The sequence below is a fragment of the Caretta caretta genome, chromosome 2, assembly GCF_965140235.1.
Source record: "Caretta caretta isolate rCarCar2 chromosome 2, rCarCar1.hap1, whole genome shotgun sequence".
In the NCBI taxonomy this organism is placed as follows: Eukaryota; Metazoa; Chordata; order Testudines; family Cheloniidae; genus Caretta; species Caretta caretta.
In genome coordinates, this window is record NC_134207.1 from 6,788,754 (window position 1) to 6,814,842 (window position 26,089).

Sequence of the window (26,089 nt, forward strand, 5' to 3'; positions counted from 1 at the left end):
GGCAAACTGAACTGAGACCCACCAAATTTGTTTCGCGCGAGCTACTGAGCTGTCACTGGATTTACACAGAGGATTTCCTCCACAGCTGGGTCCCCCCGAACAGAAAGCAGGTGCTCCATAGATATGCAAGAAAGACATACTTGCACCCAAAATGGATGGAGAAGAAACTAGGGGCTGCGTAATGCAGTGCCTCTTCTTTCTTCAGTGTCCTCTGACTTGAGATCACATACGTTTTGCACTTCAATAAAGCAGCTGAATATGGGGCAATCATTTCCTAGCCTTGCAGCTGACAACTTATTTAATTCAAACCAGTCTGGGCCTGATTCTCTCCTCCCCAGCACTTTGTGTAGCCAGCTGTACTCGAGCAAAGGGAGTGTAAGATGCTCTCAATCATTTTAAAACCATTTCACACTGCAGTAAATGACAGCCCAAGGTGTAAGGCAATGGAGAATCAGGCCTTGTGGGCTCGCAGTGGCCTCTAGCCATCCATCCTTTCCTTCTACTTTATCTCTCTATCTGGTTTATAATACACACTGGAAACACACACGAAAAGAATTCTCTAGGTAGCATGGCATACTAATTTCATCCCCACCTCCCAGCATGCCTGTCCCTGCAGCCGATCAGACTGTTCAAAATGGAGACAGATGTTGCAGCATCTGTGCAATCTTTCGCTAAACTGTCAGCTGTGTTTCACACCCTGGCGTTAATCTTTGCTGCAGTGATGAATGTCGGAGGGATCGGGAGAAAATTCACCTACTGTCACTTAGCAGGAGGACATCCTTTCACTCATTTAATACCTGCCAATGACATGGCAGCAGAGAAGAGGAGGCTCCTAGTTACACCAATTTGCATGGTCCTCAGATGGAAAGGGCATCTGCTCCCCCATGTATGGGATGCAGCATCATGAACATCCTTTCACATGAATCTAGAATCGCGCAGCAGAATTCACCATTACAGATGTAGTATCTACTGGATGCACTCATCTATCTAACCACCTTTCCACCCATCCTGATCACCCATTTCATCATTTGTATGCTGCACATCACCATGATATTTAGGTGCCAGATACACACATGGCCTCCGCCACCCCTTTTCCCTGGACAGCATGCGAATGAGTAATAAAGTCCTGTTCCTGCTTCCACTGAAGTCAACTGCAAATCTCCCAGGTTCCAAGTCTACCTCTCATGGCCCTGCAGGAAGCACAAAGCTCCCGCTGAAGTTGATGGGAGTCATTTGGATCTTGCAACATGCAGATCAGGCCCTTAGTGAGTCCAGTGGGAGCAGGACTGGGCCTGCCATTAGCTGGTTTGGTGTCATCGATCGCTTGCTTGGTGACTTTGAAGTGCCGCAAGTCACTTAGCTTTTTCCTTCAATGACTTCTAAGGAATTCTCAGACACAGTGTTTATAATCCCAGCCTCCACCCAGTGATCCCATCTGCCTGACTTCCTAAACTTTGCCAGTAAAGCCACGCTGGTATAGCTATCCCAGCAAAGTCTCCTAGTGCAGATGCAACTTGTACCAGGAAAAGCGTGTTTTTGCCATTTTAGCTATACCCATTCCCTGAGGGAGACAAGTTCTACCAGGCAATGCGCTTTTTTACTGGTATAACTGTATCTGCACAAGGGCTTTTGCTGGTATAGAAATGCCATTAAAAAAACTCACACACACCGAATCTCATATTGCTGTACCAGTAAAAGTCACTAGTGTAGACCTGGCCCAAGTGCATCGACACCGACTGAGCCGCGAACGTCTACAAGGAACAGTGCTGCGCTGGTAAGCCCCTTGCGATTGATTTCCTTGAAGCATCACCATGGTCAGGAAAGCAAAAAGAGAACTTTCATATTCAACCAGAGCCAGTGGTGAGAGCACTGGACTGGACACTAAAGTCCATTGACAGTCGATGGGAGCTAGACTCTTAAGTGCCTAAATCCCTGTTGAAAATTGGATTTGTCTCCTAAATCAGTTAGGTGTAGTGACACTGAGCACAGCAACATCTAATCCTTTTAAAAATATGGGCCTTAACTGCTCTGTGCCTCAGTTTCCCCATCTGTACAACAGGGATAATAGCACTGCCTTGCTTCACAGGGATGTTGAGGATAAATACATTAAAGATTCTGAGGGGCTCCGATACTATGGGACATATAAGTACCTTGGGTAGTCAGATATAGCACAGATCTTCACCCTGTATGTCTCTGAGTCTGAGTAGGGTCCTGATTATGACAGGGGATCAAGCTGCCAAGCTTGAACAAATTTCCAGTCACCTCTGCTCTGGCCCCTCTGGGGGAGGGAGAGAGGAGAGTTATGGCAAGTTACACCAGCTGAGGATTTGGCTCTTCTGTGTATGTTTCATCCCTTCGTATCATCCTGTTGGTGCTTGTTCCCAGATTGTTTGCATTAGTGAATAACTCCTTATCTGTAAAACTTGGCAGAAATGTCTTCCCTCCCCCATAAATATAAAGCTGAGACCATGTCTCTGTTCCCAGCTAGGGCTCTGATCCTGCAGTGAGATCTGTGCAGTCATTCCCCTGTGATTGTGCAGAGCCCAGGTGACTTCAATGAGCTCCTTGTCCGAGGAAGTGTCTGCCCATGGGGAAGTAAACGGCCTGCTCACAGACCCACAGATCCAAGTGCAGGATCAGGTTCCTTATTTGCAGCTCAGAGTCAGAGATTTCCCCATGTATATTTCAGGTGCTCTGTGCCACCCTTGAGCTGCAAATGTCACTTGGCAAAACATCAGCTGCATATCTGGCACCAGGAGTTACAGATTAAAATAAATAACTAGGATAAGAATATTACACCATTAATTATTATCATGGGCCAAATCCTTCTTGGTACTGAGCCCCTGTAGTTCTCACTGCCTCCCAGGAACGCTGCATGTAGTCAGCAGATACTCAGAGTTTCTGAGGGTTTGGTCTATTATTAAATAATAAGAATTAAATTTAATAAATAAAGCAAAAGCAATGTTTCCCCAGATGCTTTCCCCCCTGTAATTTCAGGATGCCCTGTTCTCTTAGCGAAGGGTATGAGTAACTTCCATCAAGTCACCTGGGAGGATCTTGTGGTCATTGGGCGGTTCGCTCGAGGTCTACTAGTGTGGTTACATGTTCAGCTGCGTGTGTGTGTTCTTCCTGTGTGCTGCATCAGCTCAGCGCAGATAGCCGGCACAACAGACTTTGAGCGAACCGCCCAATGGCCACAAGTTCGGTTAAGGTACGAAGGCACGAGGACAGGTTTATTGCTAGCAAAGCACGGTAATACCACCTGGTAGACTCTATGAGGATACTAAGACATGTATGCCCATAACAATGGATGCAGCTCAGTAGATGGCGGGACTTTCCATTCCCCCCTTGGCTGTACAAAGATACTTCCTCTGAGGTACATCTTTATACCCTAATACAAACAAGTTAGTACTGCCTCTCACATAGTTAGTCACTGCCTCTTGATGTGGCTAGTTATCACCTTGTACATGTTGGTTTAATTAAAACTTTTTTATTACGTACTGTTATCCTAACCTTATCTTTTAGAAGGGTTCAGTGTGTTCCTGTAATTCCTGGGGAATGTTTTTGTACCGTCCTTGATATCAGGGTCTTCTGGTACCACTTAATATCAAAATGCATTTGCGTATTTTGTAACTAGTACTTTTTATGTGTGTCTGCAATATTAGCCCTGTTCTTACTACATTCTGTAAGAAGGCCCTGCCTCTTACCAGGCCTCTAATACAAGGGCTCATGTCTCAGGCTCTCTTCCTACTACAGGAGGCAGTGGGGCCCAGTGGATAGAGCCCTGGACCAGGAGACTTGTGTTCTTCTCTCGGCTCTTTCACCAGCTTTCTGGGTGACAGCAGGTGAATTGGGCTCTGTCCCTGTTTTCCTGTCTAAAACATCGGGATAATGATATTTTGAAATCTACACATCACAGGAGCTAGGTATTATTGTTATTGCTGATTTCTAGCATTGTAACCTGGGCAAATTTGCTGTGAGTCTAGTGCACAAAGTTGGTGAGACTGGATAGCAAAGAACTGGAATCTTTGCCAGCCAGCCAGCTGCCTCCATTCATAACAACATCAGAGAGCAACTATGTGCAGATGTATCTTAGATTAAATCTAGGCACGCACGGGGCCACGCTCATCCCTACTGTAACTCCATTGGCCGCAGCGGTGTTACTTCGGGGATGGATTTGTTCCATTGCTCTTACCGAGGGACAAGCGGCAGATCCAGGCTGCCAGATTTACTGTCATACGAATGTGGAGGGTGTACGTTAAACAACCTTGAGCGGCAGCTTTAGCCTGAAGCAGAGGCCAGCTCAGGAAGATTAATACGCATCATTCAGGTAGTCATTATTGTAATAGGATCAAAGTATTTGCAAAGCATCGGAAAGGGCCTTGACAAGTTTGAAAATCATTACATGCAGCGTTACCTCTCAGAGCCCTTAATGAGGCCTTCTGGTCTCACTGTGCCAGTTATATTTCTTCCTATAGCTATCGACTGAGGGTTAAAGTGAATTCCAATAAATACAGTGACCAGGGCAAAGAGGAACTGTCCTTTCAGCACCAAGCATTCATTCTCTCTGTCTCGGGGCTAAGGGCTTTGTCTACTAGGCTTTCTCCCTTCTAAGAGAACTCGGACGTGCCCACACTGTACGTTTTGATGATCTTGCATTCACGCTCCCCAGCAATAGGTCAGCTGCCAGACAGCTATTTTCCCTGTGGTAGCAAGAGCCTGCTGGGGCTAGATATTGATCCAGCTGTCAGAACTGGCTCACTGATGCATGTATTCTCTAATCTACTTTGCCATTCATCTAAGAAGCCACTTTTAAGCTAATGTAGCTATCAGAATACATGGTCTGCTGTGTTATATTATGTTGTGTGATGTGTTGTGTTATTTTAGGTTTCAGTTAGTTAATGATTGTATTGGGTTCTGAATCTGAAAAGTCAGACTTGGGTTCTATGAGAATAGAATAGAATAGAATAGAATAGAATAGGGATTGTGTTGCTTGCCACTATTCAAATAGCAAATAAGATGTGATGGGCAAAGCTAACAAGGTTTGAATTGTAAAATAAAGTTCAGATCATAACGTTCACAACTTCAGATCATAAAGTAACAAAAATAATAATTGAATAATAATAATTAGCACTTATATAGAGCTTTTCATTGCTAGATCTCAAAGCATTTTGAAGGGGTTGCTCAATATTATTATTGCCATATTCTAGACAGGGGAACTGAGACATAGAGCAGTGACACAAGTTGCCTGGGATCACACAGTAAGCTAATGATTGAGAGAAGATTAGATGCCAAGTATCCTCATTTCCCAGGGCACCCTTTCTTGTGATGGTTTAACAGGAGATTTTATTCCAGGCTCCTAACCAGAAGCAGGACAAGCAGAAACAAAAGAAAAAGAAGTCATTAAAAAAAAAACAATGCACGCTTTTCCAGACCATCCAGAAATTTTGCTCGCAGTTTGTGTGGAAAGATCAGATTTATCCACACCACTTGCCCCCTCTGTACATTCACAACCAAACAGACATGGCTTTTGTAAACATTTCTCTGTCTCCTTGGACTTTAGCCTAGACTTGTCTTCACTATTATGAAAGATGTATTTAATGCCTATAATGAAAGAAAAACTTATTTTGTTGGTTCTGTCTTTTCTTTTCACCTTCATAGAACTGTATTCCAGCATAACGTACTGTAGTGTCGTTGTGTGTATGAGTATGTGATATTGCCCCCTAGTGGCTGGTCCACAGAGAAGATAAGGGACCCGCTGTTATAAAGGAACTAAGAGCACTCTTCTTTAGCTCAACCGGTAGAGGCTTGTGGTTTTAGAGCTAAAGAATGAAAGGTCTAGTCCCAGTTGCACTTGTACATGAGTTTTTAGAGCAAACCTGGCCCAATCCTAGGTTAATTTGTGGTTCTGGAGTGAAACTATGTGAAATTCAGGGATTTACTGGAAAACAAGGTGAAATTCAGCAGTTTCAATTGCATTGACCCGAACCCCAAACTGAAGGTGAGCAAATGCAGGGGAAACAAAGACACACAGGGACGTGACATGTCTAAGCCTTCACATTCAAACAGCGTCAGGAATCAAACTGAGGGCACTATGGATTTAGGACCTCGGCTCAGGCTCCTAGATTACACTGCCTTTCCCTATGGTCGATGTGGTCATTCCATTCCTGGGATCTAGCTCATTCCAGTGCTGGCTCCTCTGCTGTGTTCAGCTCATGGGAGAGACAAGGCTAAGCTGTGAAGGATCATACATGGACCAGGTCTTCCCCAAAGCTGGGGGTGTTTGGATCTGAGGGTTTGGTTCAGCCCAGAAAGATGAGGTGAGCTGTGAAGCCCTGCTCTTGATCGGAGCTACTCTGAAGTGCAGGGTTGTAGGACCTGGGGATTTGGTTGCAATGTAACAACTGCAGTGTGGCCACTGATGAGACAGGCGGTGACATTTGGCTTGGAAGGAAGGAAACCCTGGTGTTGCTGCTAGTGGGTGCCGGGGTCTGGATTTCAGAGCCTCCATGTAAATACACGCAAAGAGCTTTGGTCATTAGCAAACAGAGCCTTGGCTCCTTAAGCCCTAAAATCACTAATCTGCACTCACACGTGTCCCACTGAATCTGACCAGACTCCTTGTGTAGGTCAGGGTTCCTGGCATGAATACAGTAGGCTCACAACTAAAATGAAACACATGGAAGTTGAATGAGTTTATTCTTGAATCTGAGCCCCTGGAGACTTTCGCCTGTATGTGAGATGGAGAAAAAGGTGCTGAGCAGCCCCAGTTCCCCCGAAGCCAATGGCAGTTGCATGTGCTCAGCACCTTCCAGAACTGGGGCCTCAGGCTGCCTTAAGTATGCCTTACATATGAATTGCATTGGCTACTGAGTGGTTAGAGGTTAAAACTCATGAGGGCAGGGATGCAGTTTTCTCCCAGTCCCCTTTTCTTCGGCTCTGAATGGCTGTGCCTGGCAGCACTTGAGGCTGTGAATCAGCACTCACAACCGTCACACAGAGACCATTGAAAAGCAGCCTGCAACGGATTACAAATTCCCAGCACATACCAGGTAAACCGCACAGGCAACAATGAGGTCCGAGCAAGATGCAGAAGACCAGTGCCGTCTGCACCAGAGCTCGCGAACAGTCAGAGCCTCCCTTTCCCCTCGTTGAACCAACTCCCTCGCACGCTTCTGCCCTCTTGGCCCAGGCTGAGAAAGGCAAGTGACAGCTGGGGCTGCCATCCCGTGCCACAGAACATAATCAGCTGGCCTGATTCTTCTCAAACATGAAGCCACAGGGGAGTGTGTGACAACACAACTGATCCCTCGGAGCCACCAAGGGGCTGGGAGGAAAAGGACACTGCACCTTAAGGACACACATCAAAGGGACAGGCCCATGTACACACACGCTCTCAGGAGCGCACGCATAATGCATGCCTGGACGCTCGCCTGTGCACACATACAGCTATCCAGATGCCCACACCAGGACATATGCATGCACACAGACCTAGGTGCATGTCCCCCCCGCCCCTGCACACCTTGAACTCTCCTGCACACATGGGCCCGTGCAACCCACGCACCTCCTGGGTGCGGTGCTCTGTCCCATCTGGTGGCACCGAGACCACTTAGAGATGAATGAGTCTGCTACAGCCTTAGCTAAGGGCCACAGGGCTTTTAGCTCACGCAATAGAGACTTATGCATTTAGCTCCAGAAGTCCCAGATTCGATCCTGCCTGCTGACGACCGGGGTCTGTCGGCGTTACACCTGCGCACACGCCCACATGTGCATGCACATGTGAGCGCACGCTCACACCTGAATAACCAAGCCGGCATGCATGCCCCACGTACCTGGAGATCCACAAGTGCGCACACACATGCATCCTGGCTTATGCAGCTACCCACAGACATGCACACACACCTGTGTACACAGGCCAATGCCCCCCCCCCCCCCCCCACACACACATCCATCTGCTCATGGACACACAGGCACATGCAAGTGTGCCCTCAGCCATGCCATTGCCATGCACTGTCACGGCCTTTAATCATTGGAAACCCATCAGCGAACCTGCCCCATTCAACGAGATGCCCTCCACCTCCGTCTGCCCCTTAAGGGGAAGGTTTCCAGGCCTCCTCCCATTGAATTATGGGAGCTAATTTATTCCTTCTGGCAGCCAGTCACTGGGGCCCTCCCAGATGACCCTTATGGCTCTGTGCAGCAAAAGGGGTGACGTGACCCGTAAGCCTGGCGACCCTCAATGAGCCCCATATATCTGGCGCAAATGGATACCCAAGGCCCAAACGCTGGATGCTTCCCAAGTGCCTCATAAAAATAGCCCTTCCTCGCCCGGCCCCACTCAAGAGCGTGGCCAAGGTGGGGAGAAGCACTCAGCTTCCTGCTGCAACAAAGGCAGCACTGGAGAGAGAGAAGCAGGGCTCCGTTCCACCAGCCACCTGCTTTTGCGCTGTTGTGATCTGAGTGGTGAGTCCAGCCACCAGAGCCCCGCTCATGCTGAACAGAGGCCATGGCATGGGGCTGTTGAACGGAACAAGCCAGCCAGCTGGCTCGCTGCATTGCTAACCAGCCAAGAATCAGCAGGGCTGGCTTGGCCTGCACAGCCCAGGAAGGGGGCTGAGAGGGGTCACGCCGGAATGGGGAAGAGGAGAGGAAATTGCTCTCACTCAATGACTTGGAGGGAAGCAGGGGGAGACAAGAGTGTTTGATTCAGACCCTTTGAAACCTTCCCCATCTCCACTTTCCCCTCTGCCTAGTGCCATTCACTGTGGTACATTTGGCAGGCAGCAGATGCCCTGTATTGTGCAGCACCTGGTTCTCCTACAGCCTGACCTAGGAAAGGCGATAGAGAAAACCCAGTTTCTTCTTGTAGGCCAGGGGTTCTCAAACTGGGGGTCAGGACCCCTCAGGGGGTTGTGAAGTTATTATATGGGGGGTCACGAGCTGTCAGCCTGCACCCCAAACCCCACTTTGCATCCAGCATTTATAATGGTGTTAAATATATTAAAAAGTGTTTTTAATTTATAAGGGGGGTTGCTATGTAAAAGGGGTCACCAGTAATAAAGTTTGAGAACCACTGTTGTAGGCCATTCCCAGCCCCTGGGACAATGCTGGCGAGCGAAGATTAGCTAAGCAGGGGCTGAGTCGCTCCTTTCCAGGCTGGAAGGTAAGCCGAGGACGCCTTCCTCACCCATATTTGTGAGCGGTGGTTTATATTGTACATCTCAAGTCATGCTAACAAGGCAACTGAGGCTCCGCTGACTGGCAGCACCTGTTCTTTGCAGCATTGGTATAGCTAGGATGACCAGATGTCCCAATTTTATGAGGACAGTCCCAATATTCAGGGCTTTTTCTTCTATAAGTGCCTATTAATCCCCACCCCTCTGTCCTGATCTTTCACACTTGCTATCTGGTCAGCCTAGGTGTAGCTGTGTTTGGCCCATGATATGAGAGAGACAAGGTGGATGAGGTCAGATCTTTTACTGGACCAACTTCTGTTGGTGAGAGAGACACGCTTTCAATGAGCTACACAGAGCTGGAGAAGAGCTCGGTGTAAGCTCGAAAGTGCATCTCTCTCACCAACAGAAGAGGGGCCAAGAAAAGTTCTGACCTCATACATTTGGTCTCTCTCTGGCAGCACCTGTCTCATTCAACTAACAACACCCCTCCCCCCCCCCAAGTGCAGGGATGGTCTTGCGCTAAAGACACGGGAGTGGAACCTTGGAGATCTGGGTTCAAATCCCAGCTGTGTCACCAATCTGTTGTGCAGCCTTCAGCTAATCATTCGGCTCTTCCTAGGTTTTTGGGTGCCCAATTTCCACTGAAATCAATAGGAATTAGGCGCCAATAAATACCTTTGAGGAACCAGGCCCTACCTCCTCTGTCCCTTAGTTCCTCACCTGTTGTGAGGGTCAACTCATTAATGCTGTGGAAGGACCTAGGCAGACGTTTTCTCATGCTCCCCCTTGCCTGAGTTCTGCTTTAACCAGATCACCTCTCTCCTCAATAGCACCATGACATCAGGTCTACCTGCGGCTCCCAGAGCAAGCCATCCGCTGAGCTGACTGGGACAGCAGCAGCTGCTACTGGTAGTGCAGATGTCCTCCGGCATTCCCAAGTCCTCTGAAGAAGGCAGCATTTGCAGCTGGGGCTGAAAGCTAGAGTGCTAACAGCTGGTGTGAGGAGCAGGCTGCTGTAGGTTCCACCTAGGGGCAAGGGGGTGTTTTTTCCCCCCAATATATAACACAGCCAGGCAGAGTTCAGAGGGAATTTGTGGGGAGGAGGCTGCATATGCAGCCTTCACACTGCCCCACTCGGCTTTATCCTTTGCAGTACAGTCTCCTGTTACCTGGCCACGTCCTATCTCTCCCTCATCTCCTGAGCCCATTACACAGCCCTAGCCCCAGTGACGCTGCCCAACCAGCAGCCATGTAATTGAAGAGACCTTCCACTCCACAGCTAGGATGCACAGAGAATCCTCCTCCATGCCTGGCAGGCTTAGGGCTGGATTGCAGCCACCGCCAGGGTAATTCAGGAGAGGAATCGTGTCTGTTCCCGTTGCTCTGGGGTGTAGGGATCTATTGCTGGCAGTGAATGGCTGTACTCTCCATGCCAGCTCATAGCTGGTGGCTGACATGTCGCAGGAGGTGAAGCAGAGCCTCCGCCCAGCCTCACCCACTCCCCATTCACCAACAATGGCGGGGGCGGGGGGGGGGGAGCAGGCTCAGCAGCGAGCTGGTCTTTACAAAAACCATCTACTGCACGTGGTTAGACAGCTGGGTAAGCATCTGTGTGGAAGGGGATGGGGGGAAGCTGCAAGATCATGAGGGACTTCAATCTGAGTGACAGATGCTGGAGCTCTCCTGCTGCCAGTACTAAAACATCCTCGGCATTTCTAAATATTATAGATGACAATTTCCGAACTCAAAAAGTGTTGCCTCCAACACAGGGGAACTCTACATGAGAGCTTACCTTGTCAGATAAGAGGAACTGATCACCCGAACTAAAAAGGAATGGTACAAGTGTCATGACTTGAACATATTGGTAATGTGCAAACAGAATAACATTCAAAAGAGTGATAGATATACTTGGTACTTTAAAAGGGTCAGTTTACAAAGCTGAAAACCCTATTCTGAGCCAAATCAACTGGGAGGAAGAATTTAAACAGAAAAATGTGAATGAAAATTGGGAATTATTCAAGAATATTTTACTAGATGCCTCAAAAGCCACAATCCCATAGTCAAGAAAGGTGGCCGTAATGGTTAAAAAACTAATCTGTTTTAGAGCGGAAGTGAAGACAGCTATGAAAAATACAAATTCAAGATATAACAAATAGAAGACAGGGGAAGTCCACAGTAATGACTGTAAACCAGAACGTAAGTATTGTAGAAAATTGATAGGGGAAGCAAAGGGAGACAAGGAGAACTCTATGGCCAGCAGAGTTAAGGACAATCAAAAGGAGTTTTTAAAGTATATTAGGAACAAAAAGAATCCTAACAACGATACAGGTCCATTGCTAGATGGAAATGGTAGAATTATCAATAATAAAGCAAAAAAGGTAATTTGCATTAAAGAGTTTTAAAAGAGCTCCGAGGAGCAAACACGACTGTTAATATTGATTTTCAGTAAGTCTTGGGACACCGGCGAAGTTCCAGAAGACTGGAGGAAAGTTAATGTGCCAATATTTTAGAAGGGCAAATGGGATGACCTGGAAAATGTTGAACCTGTCTGTCTGATAGCAAATCAAGGCAAGATACTGGAGTGGCTGATATAGGGCTTGATTAATAAGAATTAAAGGAGGGTAACACAATTAACATGGTGTGGTGGGGTAAAGCCCCAGTCATACACGAGAAACGGTTAAAGGCCCAGTTAGTCATATACACTTCACCTGGGTGGTAATTAGGTAGTTACTTGTCAGCCAGAGAGGGCAGGATGAAAAGGCTCAGGTGATAACACGACACCTGGGCCTTATAAAGAAGCTGAGAGGGGTCACTCAGGGAGAGAAGCCACAGAGAGGAGACGGGAAGGCTGGTTCCTGTGAAGGAGGGCAACCCTGGATATGTCTACACTGCAGTCAGACACCCTTGGCTGGCCCATGTCAGCTGACTTGGGCTAAGGGGCTCAGGATAAGTGGTGTAGACATTCAGGCTTGGGCTGCAGCCTGCACTCTGGGACCCTCCTTCCTCACAGGGTCCTAGAGCCTGGGCTCCAGCCCGAGCCTGAACGACTACGCTGTGGACCAGCTGCGGGTTTTTAATTGCAGTGTAGACACACTGTGGCCAAAAGGGTAATGCGATCATTGGATACATAAACAGGGGAATCTCCAGTAGGAGCAGAGAGGTTATTTAACCTCTGTATTTGGTACTGGTGCAATCACTGCTGGAATATTGTGTCTGGTTCTGGTGCCCACAATTCAAGAAGGATGTTGATAAATTGCAGAGGGTTCAGAGAGGAGCCACAAGAATGATTAAATACCTAGACATCATGCCTTATAGTGACAGATTTAAGCAGTTAAGAGGTGACTTGATCATAGTCTATAAGTACCTACATGGGGAACAATCTATGCTAATGGGCTCTTTAGTCTAGCAGAGACAGGTATGATAAGATCCAATGGCTGGAAGCTGAAGCTAGGCAAGTTCAGACTGGAAACTGGGGATACATTTTTTACAGTGAGGGTCAATAACCACTGGAACAATTTACCAAGGGTGGTGGTGGACTGGCATTTTTTAAACCAAGATTGACTGTTTTTCTAAAAGATAGTCCAAGCAGGAATTATTTGCGGGAAGTTCTCTGGCTTGTATTAGACAGGAGGTCAAACTGGATAATCACACTGGTTCCTTCTGGCCTTGGAATCTAGGAATCTTAGGATATACTTTCAAAGGTCCTAGCCTGATCGACTCCAAAGCAAACACCTCCAAAGCAAAGGTATCAGAGCTGTTGGCTGACACACCAGGGACTGACCAGGGACCTCCAGAGCTAAAAACAGAAGCTGCTAAAGCTCTGTAGCTGACATCCATAACAACCCATATCCTCTATGCAATGGCACGGGGGGCGGGGAAGGGGGAGAACGGCACTGTACAACACACTTAAACTTCAAACACAAAAACCCACCGCCCAAAGTTCAGCCCCAACAGTGCAAGTTTTCGACAGCTACAACAGGGTGCAAGAATGGAAACAATTGTGTAACATTAATTGGGGTGCTCCCTGCTGCTCCCACTCCAAGACACATGGCGTGGGGTTTTCTAAAGCACCCAGCACTGGGCTAACCCTGCTTCCTGTCATCGGGGGTTAAATCCGAGCCCATCATTACACAAAAGGGAGTTCTGGGGACAGGGGTTGTTGCTGAAGACAAGGATTGCTCCAACAGATGACATACATTACACAGGCAATTATGCATTCAGGCAGCTTCAAAATAGGTATGGTTTTTCCTTTGGAGATTCCACGGCCTGTACTTGATAGGCTGAAGGGGCTGTCTTGCAAACACGTGCTAATTTCTGAGATCCCAGCAGAACTCTGCCAATGCCTCTCATGACTGACCTGTTGTGCTGTAAGAAGAAAAGGAGTACTTGTGGAACCTTAGAGACTAACCAATTTATTTGAGCATGAGCTTTCGTGAGCTACAGCTCACTTCATCAGATGTTTACCGTGGAAACTGCAGCAGACTTTATATACACACAGAGAATATGAAACAATACCTCCTCCCACCCCACTGTCCTGCTGGTAATAGCTTATCTAAAGTGATCAACAGGTGGGCCATTTCCAGCACAAATCCAGGTTTTCTCACCCTCCACCCCCCCACACAAATTCACTCTCCTGCTGGTGCTAGCCCATCCAAAGTGACAACTCTTTACATAATCAAGTCGGGCTATTTCCTGCATTTAATTTAGGCTTAAATAGAGACTGGGAGTGGCTAAGTCATTATGCAAGGTAGCCTGTTTCCTCTTGTTTTTTCCTACCCCCCCCCCCCCAGATGTTCTGGTTTAACTTGGATTTAAACTTGGAGAGTGGTCAGTTTAGATGAGCTATTACCAGCAGGAGAGTGAGTTTGTGTGTGTATGGGGGTGGGGGGGATGTGAGAAAACCTGGATCTATGCAGGAAATAGCCCGACTTGATTATGTAAAGAGTTGTCACTTTGAATGGGCTAGCACCAGCAGGAGAGTGAATTTGTGTGGGGGGGTGGAGGGTGAGAAAACCTGGATTTGTGCTGGAAATGGACCACCTGTTGATCACTTTAGATAAGCTATTACCAGCAGGACAGTGGGGTGGGAGGAGGTATTGTTTCATATTCTCTGTGTGTATATAAAGTCTGCTGCAGTTTCCACGGTAAACATCTGATGAAGTGAGCTGTAGCCCACGAAAGCTCATGCTCAAATAAATTGGTTCGTCTCTAAGGTGCCACAAGTACTCCTTTTCTTTTTGCGAATACAGACTAACACGCCTGTTACTCTGAAACCTGTTGTGCTGTGCCTCTTGCTACTCTGGTCCCAGCCTCCCCTCTGCCAATGCCCCCCAAGCCTCACCTACTGCATCCCCTGCCAGTCCCGTTATGGGGCTCCGCTCATTTCTACCGACATACCCCGTCCCAGAGCTACACTGTCTCTGATGATTACACCACACCGATCTTCCAAGGCACCTCAATTCTACTTTGTAACACCCGCTCTTATTCCAGCCCTGTGCTCCCACCCTCCGAAAGGATTGGGAACACAAGTCTGCACTTCAGCGAAGTTACTATTTGAAAAGAACCCGTGTTCAAGGCCTCTATCAGGGGCTCTGAACTATATCTCAGAAGATATACATTTCCGAACCAGAACAGGCTGATGGTCATAGAATCATAGAATATCAGGGTTGGAAGGGACCCCTGAAGGTCATCTAGTCCAACCCCCTGCTCGAAGCAGGACCAATTCCCAGTTAAATCATCCCAGCCAGGGCTTTGTCAAGCCTGACGTTAAAAACCTCTAAGGAAGGAGATTCTACCACCTCCCTAGGTAACGCATTCCAGTGTTTCACCACCCTCTGAGTGAAAAAGTTTTTCCTAATATCCAATCTAAACCTCCCCCACTGCAACTTGAGACCATTACTCCTCGTTCTGTCATCTGCTACCATTGAGAACAGTCTAGAGCCATCCTCTTTGGAACCCCCTTTCAGGTAGTTGAAAGCAGCTATCAAATCCCCCCTCACTCTTCTCTTCTTCAGGCTAAACAATCCCAGCTCCCTCAGCCTCTCCTCATAAGTCATGTGTTCTAGACCCCTAATCGTGTCCATCTCCTCCGGCAGCTGCATAAAACACCTGGTACAATACTGAACCACGGGGTCAGATTTCTTCCTGACCCCAGGCTCTGGAGGACACAGGTTTGATATTTTTCTCTTAGCTCGCCGAGCTGCGGAGCTGCCCTTGTTCCTATAAATGCCTAACCTTAGCCCACTGGAGGGACCTTCGTAAAAGGAAGATCCGCATTCCAAAAGTTATATAGGTTAAAGGCTTTAAGTATTGGAACAGAGGATCTTCCCCAAGGACAGATGACAGCGTCCTTGAACTAAAACCATGCACACCTAGCGCACCTTACCTTCAAAGCACTTTACAAACATTTTTTTAAGCCTGCCAGCAACTCTGTAAAAGTCGTTATTATCTTACCACTCACTGGCTGGGAAAACAGAGGCACCGGAAAGTCAGGGCTTCATTCTGCCACCCTTTCTTACACAGAGCAGTGCTTTACTCCTCGTGTAGTCAGACTACCAGTGGAAGGGGGGAAGAAGGGGTCCCTAAGTGACTTGTCCAGGATCAAAGAACCATTCTGCAGCACAGCCGGGTGTCGTACCCAGGAGTTCTGGTGCCCAGTCCCCAGCGGTACCGGGAACCAACACTGCCAGCCCACTGATACTTTGGCCATGGAAATGTAAGCACCAGCGGTTTCCTTCTCACTGCCCTTCTGCAGCTGTGGCGGTGAAGGCACTAAAAAGGAGGAGCAAAGGGAGGTGGAAAGTAAATTCCCTGAATGCAGAAGACAATGAACAGAATCCATGATGACTCCATCCATCAGCAACCTGTGTCCCGTCTTAGAAAGCAAGAGAGAGAAGAACCTGCCTCAATTTTAACTTGAACAGTGCTGCTAAGCAGCTAATAATTACTTCAGATGAATGCCCCTGGAATAAAGCCAGCCAAGCCCAAATCATTCCGCAACTTCAGCTTTCAATTTACCCAGCTGTTGCCAAGCTCATTAATCACACTCGCTGCACCAAGCACAACAAAAATTAGCATGTGATCTTCTCCCCTTTCATGCTTCAAGTGAAGGGTTGGGGCCCCAGTGGGAGCTGGGTGGGTGGGTGACTAGTGGGCCTCGCAGACAGTCACCCAAACGGGCTAGGATTAATAAATCAAAAATCCGTTATTAATAATACAAGATTAAATATCTATCTAAATGCAAATGAACAAACCCTGGATTTTTTTTTGTATTATTTAAAGTGCCCTGCCTAACAACTCCATCTTGGGGAAGCAGATACACAGATGACAATTGTCTGCTCTAATTGCAATTTTACGGTTCAACCCTTCATGGTCCATGGATTTTAAGTGGCCTTTAAAGGGCCACTGTCTGGCTTTGGCTGTGTTTTAAAGCTCAGCTGGCTGGTGCCTTAGGCAAGGACTCTAGCAGGGAGATTTTTTTGATTTTTCAGACGAGCCTGAAGGGGTACCTGATAAGTCACCAAGTCTGCAGGTATAAACCCAAAAGACCATTGACTGCTGGCTTGCTTGGAATAAAGAGGGGAATAAAGTGAGCTGGATTTCTTTGAACACTGGGCAAGGATGTAAGACTAGCATCCGCCAGAAAGAGATGGTTGTCTATCTACCTAGCCATCCTCAAAGAAGTCCTCGAGCTAGCTACATATCTATCCCCATACAACCCCTCAAGCAAGCTACCTACTTACTTATCCCTATACATGCCCTCTTCATTCATCTATCTATCTATCTATGAAAGACCAGGTGAGTGAGGTGATGTCTTTTATTGGGCCAACTTCTGTTGGTGAAAGAGGCAAGCTTTCAAGCTCCACAGAGCTCTTCTTCAGGTCTGGGGAAGGTACTCAAAGTGTCACCGCTAAATACAGCAATACTGCAAATATCTATCAATTATTTTTGGTGTCTGTCCTTCTCCCTATATTATTGGCCTGATTCTGAGCACCAACAGCTCCCACTGATTTCAGCTGCTGTGTCGGGTGCTCAGCACCCTTCAGAATCATGCCTTACCTCTCTCTCTTTCGCTCTGCATTGTTATGTGCCCATGACTAGAGCACCCAGGGTAGGTAGAAGCAGGCTGTAGATCAGCGATATGTGACTGTTTTAACTCCCCTGCCCATGAGCTGTTCCTAGGTTACTGCTCTGGGGGGCTCATCTCATGCCGATTTTGCCCTGAAGCCGGGGGAAGTCCTATGCATGTAGTGGGAAGCAGAAGTGGGCCCAGAGCGTTTGCATTTGTCAGGAGCACACCTTTCTTCCCCAGTGAAACATCTCCCAGGGAATCTCTATCTGCCTTTCCTTTCTTGGCAAATTAAGCACCTGATCCAAAGTCCACTGAAGTCAAGAGGAGTCTTTCCAATGCCTTCCATGGGCTTTCGATCAGACCCTCTAGCCCCCTGCTGGAGTACTGGTGTAAGAGGATGTGTGTAGACCCCAAGAAATCTCTTCCAACAACAGGGGTGTCAGGGGCCCACAATGAGGAGTCAGTCAAAACCACCCTCTACATAACTCTAGGATGTTTTGGGAGAAGCAAGGCACATGAGTTTATGTTTAGGAGCGAGGATGGTGCCCTGCAGCAATAGGCGAGCTGCCAGGAGCTGAGAAACCCTCGCAAGTCCCGAGTGAAATAGGCATGGAAGCTGGCAGTCTCAGGGATCCAGCCCCCACAGCCTCCTGATTCACAGGATGAACACTGGCGAAGGAGTTGTCCACTTCCTGAGCCAAAGAAAGACCAGCTGCCCCAATCTTGACATGTGAGCGAAGCTTGGAAAATGCTGAGTCAGCCCCCTATCCTAAGGGAGGGGCATTTTCTGAGGGCACGGTACCTAGGGGCCTGGGGTTTGACTCATGATTAGACGACGCCATTGAAATGCTGCAGGAGGGGCAGGTACCGGATGCAGAAAAGTGAAAGCGTCTACAGTAGAGAGTATCGGGGGCCCAGCCATTGATATTGTGCGTACCCTGAAAATCCATAACCCCGGGGTTAGCAGAAATGACTGCCTGGCAGCCCTCAGTCACACGTGGGGAGCTGAGGGCCTACATTTTAAGTTCCAGTGTCAGCCAGCAAAGTGAGAAGGTCTCAGCCTGTTTACAGGGGTTGGAGAAGCTACTACAGAGAGCTGCCGGGAAGGGAGAAGTGGCTCTTAAGTGACAGCCCAAAGTTCAAGAGGGACTTTATATAATGAACTGATCCGTATCACGCTTCGCCTAATGGAGAAGCAAGAGTCCTCCAAGTTACTCCCAGCTGATCGAAGACATCTGAGAGGAGGAAGAGAAGCAGGTCACCCAGGCCAGCCTGCACAGTACCCCTGAGACCCCACCAGCACCCTGGTCGTGAGCACTAAAAAGGAATTTACACAAGACAGAACCTGTTGTGGGTCACACACATTGTTCACATTCCAATAGCACCTAGATGCCTTCACTGAGATCAGGGCCCCTGGTGCTAGGTGCTGTGCAGACATTAACGGATCACCACACGTGGGGTCAGGAAGGCATTTTCCATCGGCTCAGGCTGGCAGTGACCATGGGTGTTTTTTTGCCATCCTCTGCAGCATGTGAGTGCAGGTCACTTGGCAGGATTAACTGGGTATATTTCACTGAATCATTCTCCTGCCACTCTGGGGGCCTCAGGTGCACCTCGGTCCCTCCTATTCTCTGCAGGTGGCACAGAACAGTCTAGTCTCCTGTGGGCTGTGATACCTTGGTCTGATTTTGGCGGTTGCATTTAGTGTGTGGGTACAGGGTGGTGGTGGTGGCCTGCAGCCTGGGTGATCTAGCGCTCCCCTCTGGCCTGGAACTCTAGGACACATGCTTAGAGACAGTCCCGATCCCTCCCGAGCTTGCAGTCTGAACAGACAAAGGGGGAGAGAAAGGAAATAGTAGTATTATCCCCATTGCACATATGGGCAACTGAGGCACAGAGAGATTGAATGACTGGTCCACGGTCACAGAGGGTGTATCTGGCAGAGCTAGGAATTGAACCCAGGTGTCCTGATGCCCAGCCCAGTGCATTTACTACAAGACCCTCCTTATACTTTCACACTTGCACAGCACTCCTGTGAGACCACCCAGTACCATTATCCCTATTAACGCAGAGGGGGAAAAGAGATGCAGTGACTTGTCCAAGGCTACAGTGAGAATCTGCGTCAGAGGCAGGGTTAAAATTCAGGCTTTCCTGGCTCTGAGCTCGGGGCTCACACCAACGGACCATGCCTCTACCACACTGAAAGCAACCACCTTTCCCAAAGTATGCTCCTAACCAAACTCAGACCACTGGCCACCCATCGACAATCAATTACCTATTGCCTGTAAGAGAAGCAGTCACACAGTGTGATTCCTTTAGTCTATGGTGCCTGCAGCAGCTGCAGTCTATGCACAGAAAACCCTCAGTGGCTGTAGCTGCATCAGAGTGAATTTCAGCACCTGCTCTATGGGGATTTTCTTTTCCTTTAAAACAATTCTTGGGCTTGATCTAAAACACAATCAAAGTGCTAGACTGTACAGTAGATTGATTAACCTTTTTGGTGCTGCTACGTTATCAGAGACCTGGTACATGCTGCCTATACCATGAACAAGCAGCTAACTTTGGAAGTATTAACCTGAGGTCACACAACTATTGTACTCATTAGCAGAGCCAGGGAAACAATGCAGGAGTCTTTGCTGCAAACAATACCATTGTCAGAAACAGCTGTCCAAACCCTTTGAAGTTCAGGAGTTCAGCTGAAGTTTGGGGTGAAGGGTCAAGCCTCAAGGACACAAGAGGACAGGGGTTACTTGGAGAATACTCCCACCGCAGAAACTTTCCCAGGCGTCATCAAGGGCAGCAAACCAGCCTGAAAACGTGACACAAACAGCTTCGCAGCTCCTTCTGTCGGCGCGCACACAGGCAGATCTAGCTCTGGAATTTCCTCCAGTTGTAGACTTCTTGGAACTTTTCACCAGTTTGGCTTTAAAATGCCCTTGGATGAAAACACAATGCACCAGGGCCTGAGAAACAATCTTCCAGCCGGATGGCAACAAATCTGTTGGAGGTTCTGGAATATAGTACTGATAACAGACCCCCCCACGTTAGCACCTAGAGCACGCCTGCTTAGCTAACGGCACATGATCTGGTGTGGCGGATGAAAACACCGCTAACATAGGAGCTGACAAGAGACAGGACAGGCAGTAGAACAAACTGTTCTGGTCTGATCACTTGGTGGGCCGTGATCTGAAGCACCTGGATGGACCAGGGAGCCAGACCCCAAAGGCTGTCTGAGAGAACAATACTGCCTTGAACGCTGCCCCCATCTCGGCTGCCTTCGGCTTCATGGCTGTCCCTGCCGCTTCCAATTTCTAGCTCTTCCGCGTTCTAATTCTTGGCCCTGTCCCATGAGTCTCCAGGTCCGTAACAGAACAACCACGATACCTGCACTGATGCAGCCCTTCCCAGGATCAGCCGCATTTGGTCCCAGGATCAGCCCCATTTGGTTGTTCAGGCCTCTGCCATGCCGACAGGTGGCATTGCTGGCCCGCCAGGAGCATATTAACTGAAACGCCACAGCAGCCCTCCCATCTCATCACATCAGGGCTACACTGTCCACTTCAGCTCCAGGTTGCCCTGAGGTACACTGGGGTGATTTCACAGACGTGCCTGAAGGCATCACTGGGTTCATCGGATTTAGCCTGTGTATTCATTTGTGCTAATCATTGTCCAACCAGAAGTGTATCAGCCAGCTGCAAATGTGCCTAAGTATATGTGACTTAATGGAGCCTAATGGGGGAAGATCAGAATTGTTTTCAAGATGATGATAATAAATAATACTAATAAATACAGAGCTTTGTACCAGCGCATTTGAACCCGAGTGAAACTGACTATAAACAGAAAATGAAACCAACCGACCAGCAGACTGAGACACAAAAATAAACCAGAGAAGTGGCAAAAAGTGCCAGTGAGTGAGATGTTTCTGATTCTTTTTGGGTTTGTTCACAATCAAAGACATTTTTTTCACCAGCTACTTCTTATGATAAAGATGCTCTGACTGAAACCTCCTCTCCCAAATTGTCAGTCCCAATTCCCTGTGGCAACTATCAGGTTTTTCACTTAGCTGAACAACAACACATCAGGAGACCCTAAGAGAGACCCGGACAGGGCTACAGATAACATGATTCCTCAGAGGACTCATCCCAACACACCAGACCAATGCACCACCTACTTCCATATATTGAGCCTTATTTTCAAAACTGGCCTCTAATTTTGGACTTTTTCGGTGCCCAACTTGCACTGACTTTCAGAGGGTGCTGAGCACCTACAATTCTGGCTCAACACCTCTGCAAAGTCAGGCTCAACATTCTTCATCCTGGGCACCCCAAAAATAGAGGCACTCAAAATCCGAGGCCGCTTTTGAAAATTTATGGCCAGTCCCCAAAGCTCCCATGGCAAATGCAACTGCCTCTCTCATAGCGGGAAGCTATTCTCATCACTGCTTGGAGGCTTTACACCGTGGTGACAGACACAGCTCGATGGAGAGACTGGAAGCATTCTGCAGAACATCAGTGGGTCAGAATCTGGGTCACACTCTGAAAACAAGTGATCTACAGCCTTCAAATATATGACTTATCTCCATGATGTTTCTGACAAAGAAAGTAACGGACTAGCAGCAGGTCCTTATCTGGAGCCTGCTTGCAAGGCTGTGAATGGAAATTGCTGAGGGAAGTGGGAGAAAAATCTCACCTTCCCTTGCCAAGGAAGCTGACAGACAAAGCCAGACAGAGCTGAATGGTGAGAGTGAGGGGCCCGAGACAGTGACATCTCATCAGCTGCCTCCCAAAACAGACACACCCTGCCAAGTCCCAAAGCTAACGTGCTCCAGAGGTGAGGAGAGCAAATCAAAACCAGCTGGACTTACACATAGGCTTCGTCCCACAGGATGCAGGTCTGGTTGGTGGTTCCCTGGCAGGAGAGGAAGAAGAAAGGGGTGGGAAGGGAAAGAAAAGGAGATTACGGCTGTGCTGCCAAAAGGATATCTCCAGAATTGACATGGGCATGGCATTGAACATGGCATTAACACACAGTGGCGTTCCAAACATGCAGTCCTAGACATGTGCTCTCTGCATGGCCATCTTCTGCTGTGGCTCAGAGGCCAGGGGAGAAGTGGACTGTACCACTCCCCAGTGATCACACTCACAGTCATCAGAGCATCAAGAAGGGAGCGTGGCTCATTGTCTGATAGATCCTCCCCTTCTTCTCCCCACCCAGAATCATATCTGACCCTCTTTTGTTGGAGCTGCAGGGCTGCCTGTTCTCGCTAGCCTCAGTCCTGCTCCCGCTGAAGTCCATGGGCTGCAATGGAAGCAGGACCGTGTGTCTGCGGTATGAGTCGATCCTGGGGGGGAACCTCTGGCGAGATGCCACATGCCCTTGATGCCAACTGACGACAACGGGAGATTTACCGTTGCCTGCATCAGGGCTCGAGCCAGGCCGATGCTGAGCGCTTTCGAAACTCCCCCCCCTGCAGGATGCAGGAGTCCCATGCGGGGGCTGTAAGGGGACATCCAGACTGGGAGACTGGAGGCACAGATTGGCTCTTAGACATGTAAATACCCTTCCTGTGCATCCAAGGCCTGACTCAGATATCCTGATCTGGCAATGGACTTGCTTTTAAAGTGCCAATGAAAACAGCAATCCGCACTTCTCTAGCATTGCCTGAGAATTGCAAAGCCCTTTGCAAACATTCATGAATAAAGCCTCTGCCTTGAGACTGTCAGTATCATTAGTCTCATCTTCTGAGCAGGGAAACCGCAGCCCATAGAGGCTGTGACTTGCCATGTCCCATGGTGAATCGGAGTCAAATCCTGGAACAAGACCCCCTGTCTCCTGAGTCCTGGTCCCATGCACTAACTGTTACATCGCCTGCCTTCTGGGTTAGGGAATTGGGTTGTGTTCCCTGTAGTGAGTTTCACTGTGCAGTCCAAGTTCCCAAGGACAATCATGGGGAGGGAGTGACAGCAGGACACCAACGCCAACCTAATTTCACTGCGCCGGACCTGTGACCCACGAGCCTGGGCTAGGAGACGACAAAGGGTCTGGCGGTGATGTTCACAGCCCATCCCCTCCAGAGAGGCCTGCTCGGCATCATGCTATTGTCGACACCCAAACCAAGAGCGTAACTCCTGACGCCGAGGGCAGGGGACTTACATTGTACAGGTGGGAGAACTCGATCTCCAGGGGCGTGAGCAGAGTGCGGGGAGACGGCTTCACGGTCACAGAGATGACTTTGGAGTTCAGCACCGTGGCGTTCCTGGGGAGAGAAGGAAACCAGCACTTTAAAGAGGATGGAGACAGTTACCCAGAGAGAGTCCCACTGGGCTACCTGAAATAAGCCCAGCTATGACCATAGCAGTAGGCTAGGAATGGAATCGGTCCAATCCGTGTAGACAGCATCCAAGGCACTTCCTGCTGACAGACCCCGCCCCACTGCTGTTCCGGAGCCTCTGCCAGCTCCACTGAGCTCCCTCTGGAACGAGAGCCGCGTTCTACATAGCAGGGATAGCAGGGCTCGCTCTAACCAACCAACTCCCTGGCACTGACTCGGGCGGCTGCATTAGCCCTTCTCCTGGGACTTCAGTAGCACCAGCTACCCCCGGATCTCAAAGCCCTTCGCTGAATCCATGAACCCTCACCTCGCCTTGGGTAACGGGCGTGTACAGTGTTGTCCTCAGATAGATGGAAAAATAGAGAAACAAGGGGAGTGAGGTAAAAGCTTTTATTGGACTGGATGAGAAGTCAGAGGGCAAAACTTTCAGCCTGGGGTGTCTAATGTTAGGTGCCTAGACTGACATTTTCACGAGTGACTCGTGATTTGGGGGGTACCAGTTGGAGATGCCATAAAGGGGCCTGATTCTCGGAGGATGGGGGATCAGACGTTTCTGAAAATCAGGCCCCTTTAAGGTGTCCCGAGTTGGGCACGTAAAATCAGAAGTGAATCGTGGTCCTCATGTACTAGCCGGGAGCTGCAGTGCTCAGGTGAATCCATAGTCATCTACCTTCAGACAACCACGTCTGAAAACACTTGCCTAAGAGACTTGCCCATGGTGGCACAGCCGGGAATAGATCCCAGGACACTCCCAGTCATCACTGCACTGACCATTAGGAAACACTCCCTCCCCATTCTGATTCTCACTTATCCCAGGCATGTTTGAAATCGTTTGCTTCTCATCAGGGTCTTATTTTCTATTTACCCAATAACGATTGGGAAAGGCTTTGGGCAGCTAGCTTCTACTCTGGAGTGACTGGGTCAGACTTTTAACCCTTTGACTCCCTCTGTCCTGCCGCCCACTTTAACTCCCGACTGTGGCTTTGGTACCAAGGGCCTCCATTTGGAATGCCAGTCCTCTCTCAGGGTGGATCTCCTATAAACCCCAGCTCCAAGGCCACAACAATCCAAGAACTGTGAGATCCAAGAAGAAATTTAAAATAGTTAAAAATAAATGTCTTTAATGCTATGTGTGCTTAACCTGTGGAACTCACTGCTCCAGGAGATAATCAAGGCAAGTCAATAGAGAGGAGACCCATACATGAATAAGACTAGCCATTGTTATTTACCAGGGTACATCTGTGGTGTATTTAATTTTATTTAAATGGAGTGACTCTGGATTTAAACCAGCGTTACTGAAAACAAAATCTGATCCTTATTCCTCCTGCTCCCAGGAAACAGACTGATCACCAGTTGGGGTCAGGAAGACAGTTACTCTATAGTACGGTATTGCACAACTAAGTACATTATTGGGGCTATTCCTATCTCCTTGCAACATCGCTGTTGGAGAGGAATGAAGGACTTTTCCTCTGATCCAGCATTTCTTCCATACAGCCACAGGAGATTCAGGGCTGTGCATTGTTTAAAGGAAACTGGCCTTAATTAAGCAATGTCGTAAATCAGGACCCAGGGGAGAATGCCCTGGCAGAAACGCCTGCGGAAGCTGGTTAGCAAAGCTTATTCACCACTCAGCCAGTGCAAGCTGAAATATCATTTGCGCCCAGGATGGTTATTGCCCTTCCAGTCTCATTCCCAGCGCTGTAATGGAAGATATTACAGAATACAGTCCCTTTGCTCACTAATTCTAATTCGCTAGCCACCCGCCACTGCCAGCGCTAAATCTGTAGGTATTTAAATGATTATCAGCGAGGAGAGATGCCCTGGCGTTTATGGTAAATGGGCTCACACTAATCAGTCCAGAACAGATTTAGAAGGTGCCTTAGGATGCTTAATTTACTGCCTCAGTACCAGCCTCAGAAGAAAAAAAAAATAGAGAGGAAAAGAAAAGCCATTGCTGAGCACAAAAGCTTCAGTGCCCCGAGGCACTTTGCAGAGGCCTGGAATGCTGCAGACATGTGCAGCCATCCGTGCCGCTCCGCTCCACTCCCCGAGCCCGTCTTGAGCAGTACTGCTCTCGAATGGCACCGTGTGGCAGGCAGCTCCTCTCCCAAGCACGCAGCCCCAGATCTGTCAGGAACACGGCGACCCGAAATGGCTCACCACGGTGAGGGAGAGTGGGGGTGATTGGGTAAAAATCCATCATGGGGAGGAGATTTCGATGCCACAGTTCTGCTCTTGAATCATATGCCCTGTACCTGCCCAATGCTGAGTGCCCTTAGCGCCCACTGAGATCCAGGGAGGTGGGGGCATTCAGCACCTCCTTGAGGGGAGGAAATAGGGTGTCATAAATATAAAGGGAAGGGTAAACCCCTTTGAAATCCCTCCTGGCCAGGGGAAAGCTCCTCTCACCTGTAAAGGGTTAAGAAGCTAAAGGTAACCTCGCTGGCACCTGACCAAAATGACCAATGAGGAGACAAGATACTTTCAAAAGCTGGGAGGAGGGAGAGGAAC

The 26,089-nt window shown here is 48.5% G+C and overlaps 1 protein-coding gene across 11 annotated transcripts in view; it reads right to left on the minus strand.

Annotated features, from left to right (window-relative positions):
- ADGRB1 (adhesion G protein-coupled receptor B1) overlaps positions 1 to 26,089 on the minus strand; it is a 378,079-nt gene that overhangs the window by 120,620 nt on the left and 231,370 nt on the right. For all 11 annotated transcript variants that reach the window (XM_075124906.1, XM_075124905.1, XM_048841798.2 and 8 more), the window contains 2 exons: positions 23,401 to 23,503; positions 22,112 to 22,155 (listed from right to left, as the gene is read on the minus strand). In XM_075124906.1, the coding sequence (XP_074981007.1) occupies positions 22,112 to 22,155; positions 23,401 to 23,503 (147 nt within the window). The remainder of the gene's footprint in view (positions 1 to 22,111; positions 22,156 to 23,400; positions 23,504 to 26,089) is intronic.